This window comes from Coffea arabica, chromosome 6c (assembly GCF_036785885.1).
Source record: "Coffea arabica cultivar ET-39 chromosome 6c, Coffea Arabica ET-39 HiFi, whole genome shotgun sequence".
NCBI lineage: Eukaryota > Viridiplantae > Streptophyta > Magnoliopsida > Gentianales > Rubiaceae > Coffea > Coffea arabica.
Genome location: NC_092320.1, coordinates 13,357,820 through 13,376,499, shown reverse-complemented (window position 1 = coordinate 13,376,499; position 18,680 = coordinate 13,357,820). Strand labels below are relative to the sequence as shown.

The 18,680-nt window shown below is 36.5% G+C and overlaps 2 protein-coding genes across 5 annotated transcripts; both read right to left on the bottom strand.

Annotated features, from left to right (window-relative positions):
• Nucleotides 1-16: 16 nt before the first annotated feature.
• Nucleotides 17-11,418, bottom strand: LOC113692539 (autophagy-related protein 18b). Of its 4 annotated transcripts, XM_027210957.2 has the most exons (11): nt 10,803-11,400; nt 10,647-10,720; nt 9,663-9,736; nt 9,450-9,559; nt 8,045-8,136; nt 7,114-7,226; nt 6,366-6,485; nt 5,535-5,680; nt 2,147-2,260; nt 999-1,064; nt 17-590 (listed from the first exon to the last, which is right to left on the bottom strand). In XM_027210957.2, the coding sequence occupies exons 1-11, from the start codon at nt 10,859-10,861 to the stop codon at nt 437-439; spliced, it is 1,122 nt and encodes a 373-aa protein (XP_027066758.1). In that variant the 5' UTR covers nt 10,862-11,400; the 3' UTR covers nt 17-436. The 4 variants fall into 4 exon arrangements, with proteins under 4 accessions (XP_027066758.1, XP_071909074.1, XP_071909073.1 ...); XM_072052973.1 differs by lacking the exon at nt 9,663-9,736 and having other exon boundaries at nt 10,803-11,401; XM_072052972.1 differs by lacking the exons at nt 17-590; nt 999-1,064; nt 2,147-2,260 and adding an exon at nt 2,450-4,136 and having other exon boundaries at nt 10,803-11,418.
• Nucleotides 11,419-12,738: 1,320 nt separating this feature from the next.
• LOC113692538 (probable LRR receptor-like serine/threonine-protein kinase At4g30520) lies at nt 12,739-17,996 on the bottom strand. The gene is made up of 11 exons (XM_027210955.2): nt 17,577-17,996; nt 17,353-17,485; nt 17,161-17,232; nt 16,914-17,057; nt 16,688-16,759; nt 16,428-16,487; nt 16,128-16,228; nt 15,907-16,041; nt 15,465-15,809; nt 14,128-14,507; nt 12,739-13,355 (listed from the first exon to the last, which is right to left on the bottom strand). The coding sequence occupies exons 1-11, from the start codon at nt 17,674-17,676 to the stop codon at nt 12,972-12,974; spliced, it is 1,926 nt and encodes a 641-aa protein (XP_027066756.1). The 5' UTR covers nt 17,677-17,996; the 3' UTR covers nt 12,739-12,971.
• Between the last annotated feature and the right edge of the window lie 684 nt (nt 17,997-18,680).

The following is an 18,680-nucleotide window of genomic DNA, read 5'->3' as shown; positions in this document are numbered from 1 at the left end:
AGGGAAGAAAATCAAATGCAGAAATACACAAGGTATATATATATATATTACATCATAAAAATTGTGTTTTACACAATACAAAGAAGAATTATATCTTCATCAGTGTGAGGATATAAAATGGCACGCGGAGTTTCACACATACAAACTTGCTACCTACAACTACAAGTAGGAAGGAAAATGCTATAGTTTATGGAGGTCAAGTGAGAGCGATCAAAGACCATATGATGTCAAACATATACCCTGGTCATAAAGGTTGGCAACAGGTATCTTAACCATCTAGATGTTCCTAAAGGTTGGCAACAGGTATCTTAACTCATTAGCCAGTGTACCCTTGTATTCTACTTTGAGTTAAAAGCCAAAGTGTCAGCGAGGAACCACAAGCTCCAGTTTCAAGCTGTCCCTTTAAAGCAAAGCCTGCGGATGAGTAAAGTGCACATCAATTGCCAACATTTGAACTGGCGGCTTGTTCTCCTTGGACCGTTAAAAGATTATATTCCCTTTCCAGCGTCCATGAAGACTCATTTTGACGGTTGATTGTCGAGCCATACTCCAGGAAGTACCCACCATTAGTTAACACTGATATCGTGGCTCTACAGAATCCAAAACATTGTTATATAACAAACCACCAAAGAAGATTTCAGACAACAGGAGCAAATAAATTTCAAACAACAGGAAAGTGAAGCCGTTCCCACGAGAAGGCTAAACATTAAGCATCCTCCAATGATTGAAAGATTGGCAAATTATTCACATGCCACAGTCCCTTCTAGCTTAGAAGTTCGAACTATCCACCCAAGACTGAGAAAGTCCGAGTTTATACTTGCTCTTTTCTCGCAATGTTGTGAGGCCTATGCCCACATTTACAACCTACTTACTTTCTTGGATGATAACTTATGTTACACTGGCTAATGAGGAATGACATGTATACAAGCTCAGATGAATATAACCGAAACTGAATGTCCTAAAGTGGAAAAATGGAACATAGGATAAACTGAACTTACCGTAAAACAGCACATTCAGCCATTGATGTGTCAGGAACCCTTTCTATCTTACGAACCACTGCATTACTGCAACAAAACACCCAATTGCACATGAAAATGCACTCGAGCAGAATGCTAAAGAATTTAACCTCTTAAAGATAATAGACTGATTAATTGCAAGATTAAGAACATCGAATTCAACTACTTAGTTCTGCAGTTTCCTTTAATTAATTTGAAAATTTAGGCTGTTGGGATAGTATTGATGGAAACTCACCTCTTACACATCATCACAATTCCAACACTTGGAATTTTATGCAATATATGTGCCTTGATTTTAAAATTCCAATGTTTCAAAAAAAAAAAAAACCACATTAAGATAAAGCAGCAAAAGTATTCGTGATATAATTAGGTTCCTGAAAAACCTTTTTCATGTATCTGAACTGAGAAAAAATAGAGTCACTTGTCAGAATGAAGTCTCATTTTGGACCTTGGTACTGTATGATTTGACACTCCAACATAGATCTAAGGATAAAAGGAGAGAATTTAAGAGCTTCCCAAAAGTAGAACATTACTTCAAAATAACCATATAAAATACCACCGGCAGATTTTAGAATTTAGACTAGTCAAACTAATAATAGATGAACATATTCCAGTCAAATATGAACAGACAAGCTTTATCAAATCAATGGATCACACTGTAAAATGTGTTGTCTTGTAAATTTTCAAAAACTAAGGTTGTAAGAAAGATGTTCCATGCATTTTGCCTTCAATTTACTCTTTCCTAGACTAATGCCAACACAAAATTTTCCTATGTCTCAGCCATTCAACATACATTTTCAAACCTGACTAGACACTAACATTCGCATCCAATCACAAGTTAGAGTCACAAAAAGGTTGAAATAATCTTCTATTACCATCTTTGAGCTCTGGAAAGTTATAGAAATTGGAACTGCAGAAACTAAATTATCATCCTTTTAGGTATTAAAAGAAAAGTTATATAATCTAACAGTGCTACTACAATCTATGAAGTGGGTGACTTGAGTCTAATCAAAATGTTGTCAAAATAGTCTGCTACCAGAAAACCTAGTCTAACCACAGCCATAGAATATTGCTAAATGATGAAGAAACTATAGTAAGATGGTTGATATACAAATTAATATCTACTAGACCTTTTAACTCCAGCTGGGACAGCATGATGAAGTACATGGTGATAAGCAGAATCCAGTACATCAGTTACAGAATCAGGTACTATGGACCCAAGAAAAGTATTTGATCTCCTGCTTCTGTACAAAAGGAAATACAAAATAGATCAGGTTATTTGACAGTTTCAACTACCAGCTACATCTGACTAAAGATAACAATACAAGGCTGACATATTATTCAAAGACGCACAACATATATAGCTCTTGAACTGCAAGGAAACTCAAGAGGCCAGATAAACCAAAAGTAGCGTAGACAGAGGAAGATGGAAACAGCAAGAGAAAGAACAATTCAAGTAAGGGGTAGCAATCATTTAGCCATGCTAACAAAGTATATGGTTGTCAACAGTAAGTTTAAATATAACTGTCAACAGGTATCTTGGGAGGAAAACATCTAATCACTGTATTATGAGTGACCAACTAGTATTTATAGGAGTACAAACCTAACCAACCATTTACAAGAATACCCTTACTAATATTATCTACAAGAATACTGATATTCTCCTAACACTCCCCCTCAAGTTGGAACATATATATCATAAGCACCCAACTTGTTACAAATGTATTTCACCCTAGAGCCCCCTAAACTCTTGGTAAACAAATCAACCAATTGATCTACAGACGGTACATGAGATGTCTTGATGACCCCGTCAAGCAATTTCTCTCGAATGAAGTGACAATCAACTTCAATATGTTTTGTCTTTTCATGAAACACTGGATTAGACGCAATATGGACAGCCGCCTGATTATCACACACTAAATTCAGAGGCTGTTAATGCTCAAACTCAATTTCAAGTAACATGCTCTTCAACCAAACCAACTCACACACAGTGTGAGCCATAGCGCGGTATTCAGATTCTGCACTTGATCTGGAGATAACTGTTTGCTTCTTACTCTTCCATGATACTAAATTACCACCAACAAACACACAATATCCTATGGTCGATCTTCGATCTGAGGCAGAACCAACCCAATCTGCATCACTATATCCTTCAATATCAGTGTGTCCATGATTTTGATACAGCAACCCTTTTTCAGGAGCACTCTTAAGATACCTGAGAATTCGTATAATAGCATCCCAATGACTAGTACGAGAGGTATCAAGAAATTGACTCACAACACTCACTGCAAACAGAGGAAGATAAACCAAAAGTAGCGTAGACAGAGGAAGATGGAAACAGCAAGAGAAAGAACAATTCAAGTAAGGGGTAGCAATCATTTAGCCATGCTAACAAAGTATATGGTTGTCAACAGTAAGTTTAAATATAACTGTCAACAGGTATCTTGGGAGGAAAACATCTAATCACTGTATTATGAGTGACCAACTAGTATTTATAGGAGTACAAACCTAACCAACCATTTACAAGAATACCCTTACTAATATTATCTACAAGAATACTGATATTCTCCTAACACTCCCCCTCAAGTTGGAACATATATATCATAAGCACCCAACTTGTTACAAATGTATTTCACCCTAGAGCCCCCTAAACTCTTGGTAAACAAATCAACCAATTGATCTACAGACGGTACATGAGATGTCTTGATGACCCCGTCAAGCAATTTCTCTCGAATGAAGTGACAATCAACTTCAATATGTTTTGTCTTTTCATGAAACACTGGATTAGACGCAATATGGACAGCCGCCTGATTATCACACACTAAATTCAGAGGCTGTTAATGCTCAAACTCAATTTCAAGTAACATGCTCTTCAACCAAACCAACTCACACACAGTGTGAGCCATAGCGCGGTATTCAGATTCTGCACTTGATCTGGAGATAACTGTTTGCTTCTTACTCTTCCATGATACTAAATTACCACCAACAAACACACAATATCCTATGGTCGATCTTCGATCTGAGGCAGAACCAACCCAATCTGCATCACTATATCCTTCAATATCAGTGTGTCCATGATTTTGATACAGCAACCCTTTTTCAGGAGCACTCTTAAGATACCTGAGAATTCGTATAATAGCATCCCAATGACTAGTACGAGAGGTATCAAGAAATTGACTCACAACACTCACTGCAAACAGAGGAAGATAAACCAAAAGTAGCGTAGACAGAGGAAGATGGAAACAGCAAGAGAAAGAACAATTCAAGTAAGGGGTAGCAATCATTTAGCCATGCTAACAAAGTATATGGTTGTCAACAGTAAGTTTAAATATAACTGTCAACAGGTATCTTGGGAGGAAAACATCTAATCACTGTATTATGAGTGACCAACTAGTATTTATAGGAGTACAAACCTAACCAACCATTTACAAGAATACCCTTACTAATATTATCTACAAGAATACTGATATTCTCCTAACACTCCCCCTCAAGTTGGAACATATATATCATAAGCACCCAACTTGTTACAAATGTATTTCACCCTAGAGCCCCCTAAACTCTTGGTAAACAAATCAACCAATTGATCTACAGACGGTACATGAGATGTCTTGATGACCCCGTCAAGCAATTTCTCTCGAATGAAGTGACAATCAACTTCAATATGTTTTGTCTTTTCATGAAACACTGGATTAGACGCAATATGGACAGCCGCCTGATTATCACACACTAAATTCAGAGGCTGTTAATGCTCAAACTCAATTTCAAGTAACATGCTCTTCAACCAAACCAACTCACACACAGTGTGAGCCATAGCGCGGTATTCAGATTCTGCACTTGATCTGGAGATAACTGTTTGCTTCTTACTCTTCCATGATACTAAATTACCACCAACAAACACACAATATCCTATGGTCGATCTTCGATCTGAGGCAGAACCAACCCAATCTGCATCACTATATCCTTCAATATCAGTGTGTCTATGATTTTGATACAGCAACCCTTTTCCAGGAGCACTCTTAAGATACCTGAGAATTCGTATACTAGCATCCCAATGACTAGTACGAGAGGTATCAAGAAATTGACTCACAACACTCACTGCAAACGAAATGTCAGGTCTCGTTACAGTGAGATAATTTAATTTACCCCCAAGTCTTCGATATTGCCAAGGATCAAGTAATGCACCTTGATCTCCTACTAATTTCACATTGGGATCCATAGGAGTATCCACAGGTCGGCAACCTAATATCCCAACTTCACTCAACATATCGAGTACAAATCTAACTAACCATTTACAAGAATACCCTTACTAATATTATCTACAAGAATACTGATATTCTCCTAACAATAACATGTCAAAGGGATAAAGAAGGAAAAAATGGAAAAGAACAACAGAACTTAACACACATAAAGCAGATTTGTCAACAGGTTTCTTACACATTCAGGATTCATGGTGTGAGAAAACAATGTAATGAATGACAAGGTATGTAGTGTACAGCATAACTTGTAGATATTTCTCACCTGTGATTCAGAGCAAATCCCAGAGAAAACACATGAACAGAACCAGAAGAGCTTGAGGCAAGAAGAATATCCGGCAGTTCAGTGGATGGACTAAAGGACAAGGAAAAAATATTTGATGGATATGTCCCCCTTCTGAAACTGTACGACTGCTCAGCGTAAGACAATTGGGTCATATGCAAGAAAGAAAATTAGCAACCACAAGGAAAGTAAGAACGAATCCAGGGTAACCTATGAGGTAATGTTCTTTTCTTTTCTTTCTTTCTTTTGCTCAAGTCTTTATAATTACAGTCCACCTTGGTCGAACAGGAACCAGATTTAGACAAAATATCATTGATGAGGAATCAATAACTGAATCAAGCTCTAAATCATTGGATAGAAATGCAGAAGTACTAATGTCAAATAAAAATGAAACTGTCACCTCCCTCAAACCATCCCTTCTCTGCCTTACAGGGTAGAAATGCAACAAAACATGAGTTCTAAATCTTCAGATACGAATAAATTAGCTGACTCTCAGAATTTAGGTTTTAAAGTTCTTTGTCTCTTATTGCCATTCAAACATTACAGCATTCTGGCTTTAGTTCGTGGCTGAAAAATGGAATATGACGCATTAGAATTTTCTTCCTGTAATAATTTCTCTCACATACTCGTCTCACCAGTCACCCAAGATTACTCTCTCCCTCCTCATCATGCCTCTCTTCTCTTTCTTCACTCTTTCCTCCTCTCTCTTCTCGTTCCTTCGCTGATGTAGTAGTGACAGTTTGCAGACAGACTTTCAAGTCCGGCAAAATGATACTGTTCAACATCCGTATAAATAAATTTATGATACTTCACCTTAGTTGCATCGGAGACAAGATGAACTCTGATTATGGTCCCTTGTTCTGATGCAGTAGCTATGTACATTCCATTGGAAGAAAGGACCATGGCAGCCAGAGGTGAGCGATGAGCATCTATCTGCATTTAGCCAAACTTTGCTGAAGCAACTAACTAATAGACATTATCTGTCTTTAAAAATCACCTATAATACTGGTAAAAAAAAATCTTATAATTCCTTCAGAATGGTAACGATATCAATGCTCCAGCTGCAAAAAATAATTGTGCTGTTGGTGCAACTGGAATTAATGTCACAGAAGGCAAGCAAAAAATAAACATTTTTAGTGTAGGTTCACTATTAAGATCAATATTCTTCTCAGACTAATCTAGTGCAGATCATTACCCACTGACATTCACCTATTACAAAGGAATTTTAGCATGTGTTTTGTACTTGGATGATATACAGGTAAATAGTTGCTCTCTAACATTCATTGCCCAGCTGGAAGAGCGAAAAGAATGGAGCCATCAACCAAGCAAAAATTCCAAGAATGTCAGATTTTGGTTTAGATTGATCATCTATGCTATGAAGACATCTAGAAGTACAAATATTAATCTGTTGTCAGTCGTTGATAAGGAAAGGCCAAAGCTCTTTATTAGATAAGAAAACTAACAGTTCCCATACTGATAAATCGTGATCATAAAGCAATTTAGTAGTTCCAGCTAATAAATCCGGAAATCAAGCAACAAGGAGGAGGATAAGGGATGCAACCTCACAGTGGGATTGCAGTTCCATTACATTGTAGACCAGAACCGATCCCTTCGTTATACTAGCAGGAAAAGCCAAAAAGGAACCATCTAAACTTGGGGAAAATGCACAAAGTCCTGAAACGAGAGATGAAAAATAAGTAACCTACTTTGTAGTGCCAATGATCCTTTTCACTTATATTCTTATTAAGTATTGCAACAGATGCGTCTTTAGTCACTTGGAAGAGAGGAACAGCGTCTGAAACCAATGATGATAACAACACCATAAATTGCTTAGTCCACTTTGTGTGATTCTAGAGTTACTGGTTGAAAAAGTTTTGAACTTATTACTAATTAAACTTTGGTGATAACAGGACATGATTTTCATGTTGTGACTGTGTTGAGAAAACTGGACAGTGTCACCACCACCCTCATGAACTAAGGATTTGACTGAATTCTCGCTATTCTCTTTTATGCCTGTCATTTGGCCAAAAAAGGAAGTACTTCACAAACAAAACTTCTTGTTATGGTGACTATAAAAGGTACTAGGGATATTGAACTGCATAGTAAAAGAATCTTCAAAAAAACTTGTGTAATCAGTAGAGCATGCTACATGATAAGATCAATAATAAAAACATTCAGACTAATATGGTTCACTTTTATTAACTGCTAGGTATTCCTCAAAGAACCTAATTGAAGCATAATCTAAATAACCTCATGGTGCAATAATTATCTGTTATCCATTACAAAAAAACTCACATGGCTATTACTAAAGCAAAAGAATTAAAGGTCAGAAGTGAAATACAAAGTTTAAATGCTGCAGGACTCATTAATCAAAGCAAATACTTAAGATGGACAAAAAGATTTCACAAATCATATAATCAATTTGAGAATGCCACAACAAAAAAGCTTATGTTGATGTTTCCCAAGCGGAAAATTGGATGTTATGAACCAACCTTTTAAGTTTGGTACAGTATCTATTGTGTCCAATATCTGGAGACTGTTTATGTCATATATGTAGGTCTTCTCAAGCAAAACGACTACTAATCTGCATTTTCCAAGCAAACATTTCAATGAACATAACAAAGCTTGATTGAACAAAAGATTACAAAAAAGTCATTTTCAGAGTCAGAAAAGAATATTCAGCAAACAAGTTAGATTTTTGGAGACAGAAGCTTCTAGTATACTACTGCTCAGTATTGCCCTTTTTGAAGTTGACTAAAGATATAGTATGTGGCTTCAAAAATACCTAAATTGCAATGATTATACTCTAAGAAATTCACCCAATGTCATCCATATGCACCCCTCCCAGGTAATAGATTGTCTAGTTTGCAAAGTGTGGGCATGTTCAGGAGGTCATATAGTCAGGACATTGTTCCTGCTCTAAGTTCAGGGAAAGCACGCAGACATTCAGATTAAGAATCCAAATGAATGGAGCAAGATAGAGTTAATCTAGAGAAAACAAGATCCAACTACACAATACCAGTAACTAAAAGGTTCTCTATATTTATTATATCTTCTTATAGTAAAAATTTATAAACTAACGCACATGTTGCAGCAAGCATAAACTGTCATAAAGGAAACAAATTCAGTTTGCAGAATCTATTGCACTTCCAAACAAAAGTGGATAGAGTTAGCCAGTAATCAAGCTAACAGAGGATGAATTAAATGGCATGGAATTTAAGTGAAATTGGAATTCAAATGGAGAATTAAGAAGAAACAGTGGTGCATTCCTAGCCAATCCACAATAACACGTTTTATTGTCCTAACTATGAAGGTACACCACCAAAACTACAAGACAAAAGGACTTTAGGACTTTGTTTCTCAAAGATTGGGGAAGTGAGTCTTCTTTCACATCAGACAAAGTGGTGTCTACTGATATAAAGCATGTGAAACAAACAACACAATCAGCTGTACCCTTACTCCACAATTTCTCGGGCCACTGCAGTCTCCATGGACTCTAATTATTTGGTAAGGCAATGAAAAATTCAGAAATACACTAGAACCATTATAGGAAAGGAAAATAGGGTATCAATTTTACACTGACTCAGCAAAATCCCCCTTCAAGTTTTAACTGGAATGCTAAAGTAGAAGTTGGAATGGAGCAGTGAAGGAAAAAGTACAAAACTTCAGGATGCTTACTTGCAACAGAACACATGAAGTTGGAGACCATTATTCCTATTTGTGGCAATAAAAACCTCAACTTTTTGAAGAATATCACCACAAATTCAGGGCAAAAAAGTCCAGCCAAGATGCCTATATGCAACCATGCCATTTTGAAGATGCAGGTGGAGACATGCAAAATAGGAAAAACACAAAATCAGATGCAAATTAATAGAGCTGACCTGTGTCATATGTTACCTTTTCTTATTCATTCGAACTGCAAGGATTGAAGTCAGAAAGTTTAGTTCTCGGAGAGCAGCTCCAGTCTTGGTATTAAACAAACATAATCTCCGTGGGGATAAAGATGGCTGTTGAAATTAGGTGCAACATAAGAAAGCAACAACCAGAAATTGTTAGTATTAATATTCTCCACAAAAATGAAAAAAAAATATATCTAGTAATTGCAAGAACCTGTTCACCAGCCCCAACAATGGAAAGAAGGCTTGTGCTGAATAACATTTCAACTACAATGAAAGCTCCAATAGCTAGCAAAGAGAGGATGAGAGATCTCAAAATACATAAAATAAGTTGGGCATGTTGTCACATCCATGATGATCTTCATAATCACGGATATGACACAAACTAAAATAAAATCTACATGCACAAGTGTTTATTAAAGATCTCTACTCATCCCAGTAAAGACTTGCCACAGATATTTATGCTTGATTATGAAATATCTCTGTGCCATAGAATCAATGTATTCCAGACACCAATGTGCAGTTATGTATAGGTTCTACTTCAATAGGGTTGCTTGGTTTTTTATCATGAAACATGATTTGACTATCAGGTTAAAGAATCAGGAGAATATGTTACAAGAAAATTTGAAAGAAATGTCAAGCTTAGACTCTTAATATAAGAGAGTGCAATTCTAAGTAGTTTGCTTTTAAAGGCAGCATAATTGACTTTTGTAAGTATACTTCTTTGTGTACATCTAGTTGTAAATTTTGGATAAAATTACTACAAATTCCCCATACCCTCTTTAAAAATAATCAGTTCAGGCACGCAGTTTTCACAAATTTTCCATAGTCTTCTAATTCAACCACTTCGAGAACAAATAATGAAAGTAGACGTTGTAGAATTGGACCGAGAATCAAACCCTTGGATGATCAAAGTTTGAAGAAAATGACTCGCTGCAGTTAAAGAATCAAATCTTAAGCATGCACTACTCTTATTTGCCTTCTTAAACCAGTGATCTAATCAAATGCCATACATTAGTCATCAACTACAAAGCACCAAAAATTACAAAACCTGATCAGCTGACAATCAATATCTTCAACCCAGAACAGAATATTATTATAGACAAAAAAGGGAAAAAAATTCAAGCTTGCACACTTTTATTGAATTGAAAATAAATTATTCACAATAAAAGTTGATTGAAAAAATAGAAACTTTAACCTCTCTCATAAAGAAGTCTGCCAGTATTGGAATCAAAGATTCTGAACCCATCCCTAGTTCCAATAGCAAAGCAGCTGCCAAAAAAAAATAAGAAATTTAATGAATAATGCCAACTTAATCAGAATTAAGCTGACAAATAATTTTTTTGATGATTACCTGTTATCTTGATTGAAGGCAGCGCATAGAATTGCACTGGGGGATGGCTGGTTTGCCATTGAATTTTTAATTTAACTGAATTTTAATGGGATTATACAAGTACATACATGAATATGTATATAAGACAGAATAATTACAAAAGAAAATCTACAGAAAAGGGCGTTTTAGCAAAGGCACTGAAAGATTTATCAGAAATTTTTTAATAACGCAAGAATTTATAGGTTTTACAACCGGTAATTCTACCTTGGGCCCGGTAAATGCTGTATGTTTTAAAAAGCTGAAGCTAATAGGCCCATTTTAAGATGATAATCAGCAGTTTTACTTCAAATTTGTTATTGGGCTTAGTCCATGCAATCATAGGAAGTTGCTTAAGGAAACAATTCTTTTATCCTCTCAAAATGGAATTAAAAAAAAAAAAAATCCTCAAAACGACTTTAGCCTCCCATGAAAAAAAAAAGAATGACTTCAGTCAGGTTCCATTCTCAAACTCTCCTCTTTGTTATCCTTCTAAACTTGGATTTTAATTGAGCCAAGTTTGAGTTTTAGACATTGGTGACAGTGAGAAAATTTTAGACTTTAGTGCTTTAGGTTTTGAGAAGAATGAATTAAGTTGGTGTGAATTCTAAAAACTGGTGAAGAATCCCATGTTTAGATGGCTAGTTTTGGACAAAATTTTTTGAGTATTTTGAGAATATTTTTTGATACATTTTCCTTGTCTTTTTCACTTCATGTATATCACATTCCACAAAAGTGCTAAAGATGTGTTAAAAAAAAAAAAGAAAAAGAAACTCCCAAACAATGCAATCACAGGAGACTTGTAAATATATCTTTGTACTTTAGGTTTGGAGAAGAATGAATTGAGTCTAGTGATCAGAAGAGGGCTTTTGAAGCTTTTCTAGTGCAGGGTTCAAATCTTGTACCTGGTAGTTGAGGGTGGAAAAGGTAAAAAGAATTAAAAAAAATGAAGAAGAATGAATTAAGTCCAAAGAGAGTAGAGTAATAAATTAATCTCTTGTCGATATCATAAGGTAAGGCCGTGGTAATTAACAGATTACTTTTAGGCACTTAAATCATCCCAAAAAAAAAAACCTTTACATCGGGCTAATCCACCTAATATTGTGTGTGTGGCCCTAAGAATTTTAAAATTTCACTATCCTTAATTTGTGTAATTCACTAAATTTCCAACAATACTCTAGAGAAAGTATTGGTTTGTTGTGGAGCTAAAAAAGATTAGAAATCAATTTTTGTATTTCACATGAAGCTCGAATTTTAATTGGAACACAAATTCAACTAGACTTGGTCATCAAATCACATCTATATATATATATATATATATATATATTATGATAGGACACCAACTGATGAAGAATGGTAGTAGTAACATCGATAATATGAACACTGACTTTTTGCTTCGTTTTTGGTATTTATCAATGCAGCAAAAGCAGAAAGGAAAACTGCAGGAAGCGCATGAGTGCAAAAGCATCATAAGACAGAGACTCGAAAGACTCCCCAAGTGGTTGCACGCAGCATCCTCAAGGGCCCAACCAGACGGCCGAGGACGGTTCAACCACTGCATAGTGCAATTGCATCACAGCATTTCTCCTACTTTTGGTCAAAAAAAATCAGAACCCCTTCTTTTTCTTGTTTAACTTTTCCTTTTTCTTGCTAGCACTAACAGTCATGTTTGATTTTGAAGGCAAGAGCATGTGATGTGGTCGATGAGATCTTCTGTCCTGGAAATGGGCATCTCCAGGAATGAGTTACTATGCATGCACCATACCTCATTCCATTTCCCCTACAGGGAAAATTTAAAGAGGTACAGAACATGATCAAAAAAGGGCTTTACATGTTTCTCCTACTCTTGACAAATGAGTACACATTTTCATCCAAACCATATGGTTCAGTTCACTGGCTTGCATCCATGAGGTCATGCAAGGGATGAAAGATCAATTATATTATTTACTCATTGGAGCATTCAGTATCTGACTGTGAAACGATATATACATACATGGTAAAACACAAAACAGCCTTCTAAACATGCAGGAAAGTAGAACCAAATAAAAATAGGTAAGAGCTAATTTAGGTTGTTCCACTGCTTAGGTAACCTTCTTTATAGTAAAGAATAAGAAAACAAAAATTCACATATCTATGCATATTTAGGTCCTCTAGTTATCTCGGACCAGAGAGCTCCATGGCATAAGCATCATAGTCTTCATCCATTGTTATCATCTCAAACATGGCTGACTGGTCATAGACATTGTCATCATGTCCAGGCACAGTGGCATGGTGCAACCTAATTTGGGAACCATGAATGAGGGGGGGAAGGTTTGTGCCTTGATTTGGATAATTATGGGAGGCTGCCCATTTTTCTGCTAGGCCCTCTCCTTCAAGCATTCGAACCACATCCGACATCTTAGGCCGGTGGGCGGGGAGGTATTGAGTGCAAAGTAGAGCAACTTGGAGCATCTCACCCACCTCAATCCGGTCATAGTTGATACCCAATTCTCTATCCACCAAAACTTCAATTTTCTTTTCCTGCTGTATTTTCTTAACCTGCAATGAAATGCCAAATTTTCAATGATGAAGGGAAAAAATATACGATGTGTACGAGCATACCCTTTGAATAACTATCAAGACTAAACAATGTGCCAAGCAAATCTCCGCCACATAGTTTTCTTGTGACATGGGAACACAAGTCCTTCCAGGCAAATATATGTTGTTCTTGAACACCATTCGGCTGGCTGTTCGCAGGTCAATTTCACAGACAGTACACATAGCACTTTAAAAGCTAATTGTTCACCCAGAGCTTCATGATTAATCTACAAAACATTATTTGCAACGGCTCATGTATCGTGATATTTTTTCAGTGTCCCTTGAAGAGGATAGCCATTAGTAAATGAGCATTGGAAAAGAAAATTCCTGCCCGAACATAGATCTTAAAGATGCAGGACAATTAAAAGAAAAAGAGTCAACGATCCGAAGAAGTGAAATCATTGACTTGATCCCACTTTCTTAAAGAAACCTTTACAAAGAATAAGTCGTCAGTAAACTAACTAGCAGCTAAACAAAAAAGAAAATATTATAAAGCAGCGAGTGTCTGATAAACATCTGAATTCATGCATGACAATCTTAAGGCAGAATATAAGAGTACCCCGAGTAAAAGATTACAAATAAAGACCAAGAAAAACAGGTCATTAATTTCATGAACCACAGGCTAGTGATTTGAGTGTGAAGAAAGACTTCTCATGTTCCAAAGTAGCTAAACCAATTTAATAGCACACAAAGGTTTAGAAGTTTAGAAATAGGGTTCAGGGAAGAGACGAACCCATTCCAGCATGGCTCCTTTCTGGTTTACAGTTTTTCCTAAGTCAAGGGCTTTCATTCCAGTTATGAGCTCTATCAGCAGAATACCAAATCCAAAAACATCAGTTTTCTCGGATGATTGACCAGTTGAGAGGTATTCAGGCGCAATGTGCCCTACAGTGCCACGAACAGCTGTTGTCACATGAGAATCGGCATGGTCAAGGAGCTTAGCTAGGCCAAAGTCACCAACAACAGCCTCACAGTAGTCATCTAGGAGAACATTAGCAGCCTTTACATCACGGTGAATTATTTTTGGATCACATTGCTCGTGCAGGTATAGGAGACCTCTTGCAGCTCCAATTGCAATTCTCTTTCTAGTGTTCCAGTCTAAAGCAGGTTTTCCTGCCATGATTAATATAACAGCAAACTATAATTAGACTATCAACACAATTGATAGACAACTCTGCTAGCTAGAATTAAATGCATTTAGCAAAATTGATATACTGGTCATATTCCACCAAAGCTTGAAAAAGCATGTATTCTCTCAGGATTTAATTATCTATTAGCCATATTATTGAAAACTACTTATCTGATAACACAAACAAATTTGGGGAAAAAAGTGCAGTCATCTCCATTTGCAGTAAGCATCATTCTTCAATGAAGCAATATCTACTTTCTTTCCTCCTAAATAAAGAGGAAGAAGGTGAAATGAGCATCATAATTAGTCCTATTATGTTGGTCAGCCACCAAAAGAAATTTCAGGATCTTCTCTAAATTACATCATATTTCATAAATCAACAATCCAAGTATTAAGCCTTGGTCTGCTGCTTGTACCCTTGCCTAAACATTTCTTCACAGCACAATGATCTAAAGCTTAGGTGAAACTAAAAACTTTGTAGGTTCTCCATTCCAAACATCAGCTCTGAATTCTAACGATTTCCTGGCAATTTTCCAAACTTAAAAAACTATTTACATCAAGGTTGAAAGAAGCAAAAGCCAACCATTGTAGACCATCCCACATACAAATGAATCAGCACGTACAAACAAAAATCTCAGCAAAGGAAAGTTTGTGCTCATATCACCTAACAACAACTAGTGGAAGGCAGCAAATCTAAATGAAACTGAAAAGATATCATGAGCAGTTAAACATGGTCCCCGTTTCTAACCTACGTTATCTCATACCACGTCATTTTCTGGAGCACCTGGGACCCATATACTACAGTGGTCCAAGGCAGTTGAAAAATGAATGTTGTATGGATCATGCACTGAACTAAGTATAAAACAGTAAAACCAAAGAGTTGACAAAGAATAGCAACTACGAACTTGCCGCAGATGCATTTCATGAGTTGATGTACGTACCTTTTAGTCTTGATGCTACACTGCCATTAGACATGAATGGATACACCAAAAGCCTTTCATTTGGGATAGCACAATAACCAATTAGCCTTAGCAAATTCCTGTGAACTGCTAAGCTAATAAGCTCCAACTCAGTACGAAACTGTGACTCCCCTGCAGTTCCTGTCACATCCTTTAAACGCTTTACTGCAATCATTGTACCATCCCCTAACTTCCCCCTATATACATTGCCAAATCCCCCAGCACCAAGTATGTTCTTGGAACTGAAATTGTCTGTTGCAAGTTGAAGCTCCTTGAATGTAAAGCTTCTGAGATTGCCCAGTCTTAATAGATCCTCCTCTTGCACATCTACAGACAGATTCAAGTTCTTGAGGCTCACCACAACCGCAAATAAGTGTTTTTCTTTAAATTTGCATGTGAAAGCTACAAGTTAATAATTACTCACCATTAATGTTGAGAATGGACTGTTTATTCTTTTTGCTTCTAGTCCAGATCAAAACTACAATTGCTAGGAGGAAAATGGAGACAAAGCTCAGACTAACACCAAGTGCAACAGCTAATCTTTTGGAATTGGATTTTCCTAAAGATGCAGGGGCAGTCAGAAGAAAATTGTTTGAAAGAAACAAAATTGATATCAACTTATAAACACTGTGTCTCATAAATTACCAGGGGATGAATCCATGGAGAATGAAAGAGAACTCATATTAAAATGTCCGGAACAACTCTTGCCTGAGTGGCTTCCACATATCAAGGGGTTACCCACAATGCTATATAATTGATTACACATAGATCAAGAGGAATTGTTAAATTAGACCAGAAGAGAACGAAAGAAAATTAAAAAGTAATTATCCCCTAGATAATTATAATAAATTGACATAACTCATGCACAAAGCATGTGTGTTATAAAAGGAGGTACGAGTACATGTTTGCATTTAACAGAAGAAAGTCACAGCAGAGAAGACATACTTGAATGCTTTGGTTGGAAATCTGGGAACAGGTCCACTCAGATTGTTGTAAGACAAGTCCCTGAAAGTGAAAGTGACTTCATGAGAGAGAACGCATTATCATTCAAGGTTTGAAACAAATCCTATGCTTGATTCCAAAAGAAAATTTTCTTGGAAAACCCAAAAATTACAGATTCTATGTTGCTTCTTTAAAAGACACTGAGACAAACAAGAAAAACAATTTAAAAGAAGGCAGAGAACAGAACAAAGATCTACACTCACAAGAAAGCAAGTTGAGGGACTTTGGCTAAAGACGGAGGAATAGCACCAGACAAGCTATTGTTGTTCAACCTTCTACTCATTTCGTTACATGACAAGCCCACAAAACAAGACAAAACAACTTTATTAAATAATATATATATATATGCGCCATTTCCAATATTAGCCAACTAAGAAAATGACAAAATTAAGCAAAAATGGTAGATTGGAAAAGAAATTTAAAACATACAGGTACTGGAGTTTTGTTAGGAACCCCAAAGAATCAGGCAAAGGACCAGACAACTTGTTACTGGAGAGATCCAAAGTCTCAAGGTTTGAAAGATTGCCTAATTCTAGTGGAATGTGACCTGAGATGTTATTATTCTGCAACAACCTGCATGAGCGAAATCTGACCATTAAATACAGAAATTAGACATTAACACAACTCAGTTGCTAAAACCCAATATCAGAAGCATCCTAATCCACCATTTTCTTACACTTGCTTAAGGTTTGTGAGATTAGCAATGACCTCGGATAAAGTCCCAGATAGACCTTGACTTGGGGCTCCTCTGTTAAACCCAGAGCAGAAAAAATGATAAAAATGCAGTCTTTACTGTTCAATATAATCAAACGTAACGGAAACATTGCTAGAAAAGTATTGAAAGAGCCAGAAAGTTTTAAAAACTCACATGCCAGTAACAAGATTATCAGAGGAACAAGTTATCATAGACCAACTACAGGGGTCTACAGAATCTTCATCCCAGTTGCTCAGAACCCCATGAGGGTCGCTCAAAGCATTCTTGACGCTAATCAAAGCTTCAACTAACAATCCCAGGAAATAATACAAAAAAAAAATTAGTGGAATGCAAGTGAAAAAAAAAAGATAAACTTTTTATCATCTTTTGTTGTTTACCTTCAGGATTTCGAGCTTCATACGAATAACAAAGAGTAGGAGAAAACACGAAGAAGCCCAGAAGAAAGAAACGGTAGCTGAAGATGACGGACATGGCCATTGCATAGAAGAGGTGATCAAGAATACATTTTCTGAATACAACCTTGAGTTTTTTGGCTCTTGCTGCTTCACAAATGCTATAAAGTATGAATAAAATGGTTTGTTTTCTTCTTGCTTGCTTTCGGTTTCCGCTCTAGGCTTTTTGGGCTTTCCTAGAGTCACACTTTTTCAGTTACCTTCTTTTGCTGTGGGCAAAAACACACCGCAGCGCAACACTGGTCGGCGTGTGTGTGTGTTAATGTGTGTACTAGTCACTTGCAGATAGTATAGTGTGGGGTGTTGGGTATGTTTTAATGCATCTGAGCTGAGCATGCTATTTTGTTGCTTTTTCCATTTTGATTACATGGAATTGATAGGTTTGCAGTTGCAAAATTTTATGTACTGTTTTGTTCCACTTTTTCTCTGTACTTTAGCTTAGCGGGAGCCTTAATGTACGTGTCTTTCTTCTATTTGCCACTGAATGTTAGTTGAGCACAAGCTTAGGCTTAGGCTTGAATTGCGCTATCAGCAATCTTTGACAGAATTTGTAAATAGTACAGCAAATCTTGCATTTAGGACATTCTCTGACCTTGAAAAATATAAATCTGCTATGTTGTTTTTTCTTTCTTTTTTGTCATTTTAATATTTGGGGTGGGGGAATATTACAAGTTTTTGCGAAGTTAGTGTTCTCATTTTGTTCCCTTTTCTATTTTTTTTTGTACCTTAAATTTCCCTTTGGCAAAGTGCGTTCAATGTGTGACTATGTGAGAGAGAGAGAGAGAGGAAAAAGAAGGAAAGAGACGAGAATCAGATGGAGATGACTTGATACGGAATGTCAGTGAAAGTGAGGAAAAGAAAAGAGAGGCATGAAGCTCAAAATTTGAGAGTGACAGCAAAGGATTGGATGCAAAGAAATGCAATGCAATGAACACACCACAGTGCTCTATATTCTCGTTTCCTATATAGTTCCTATCACAAAATTCACAGCTGCTGCAAAGTCCTAGCCTGCTGCTACGGCTACTGCTG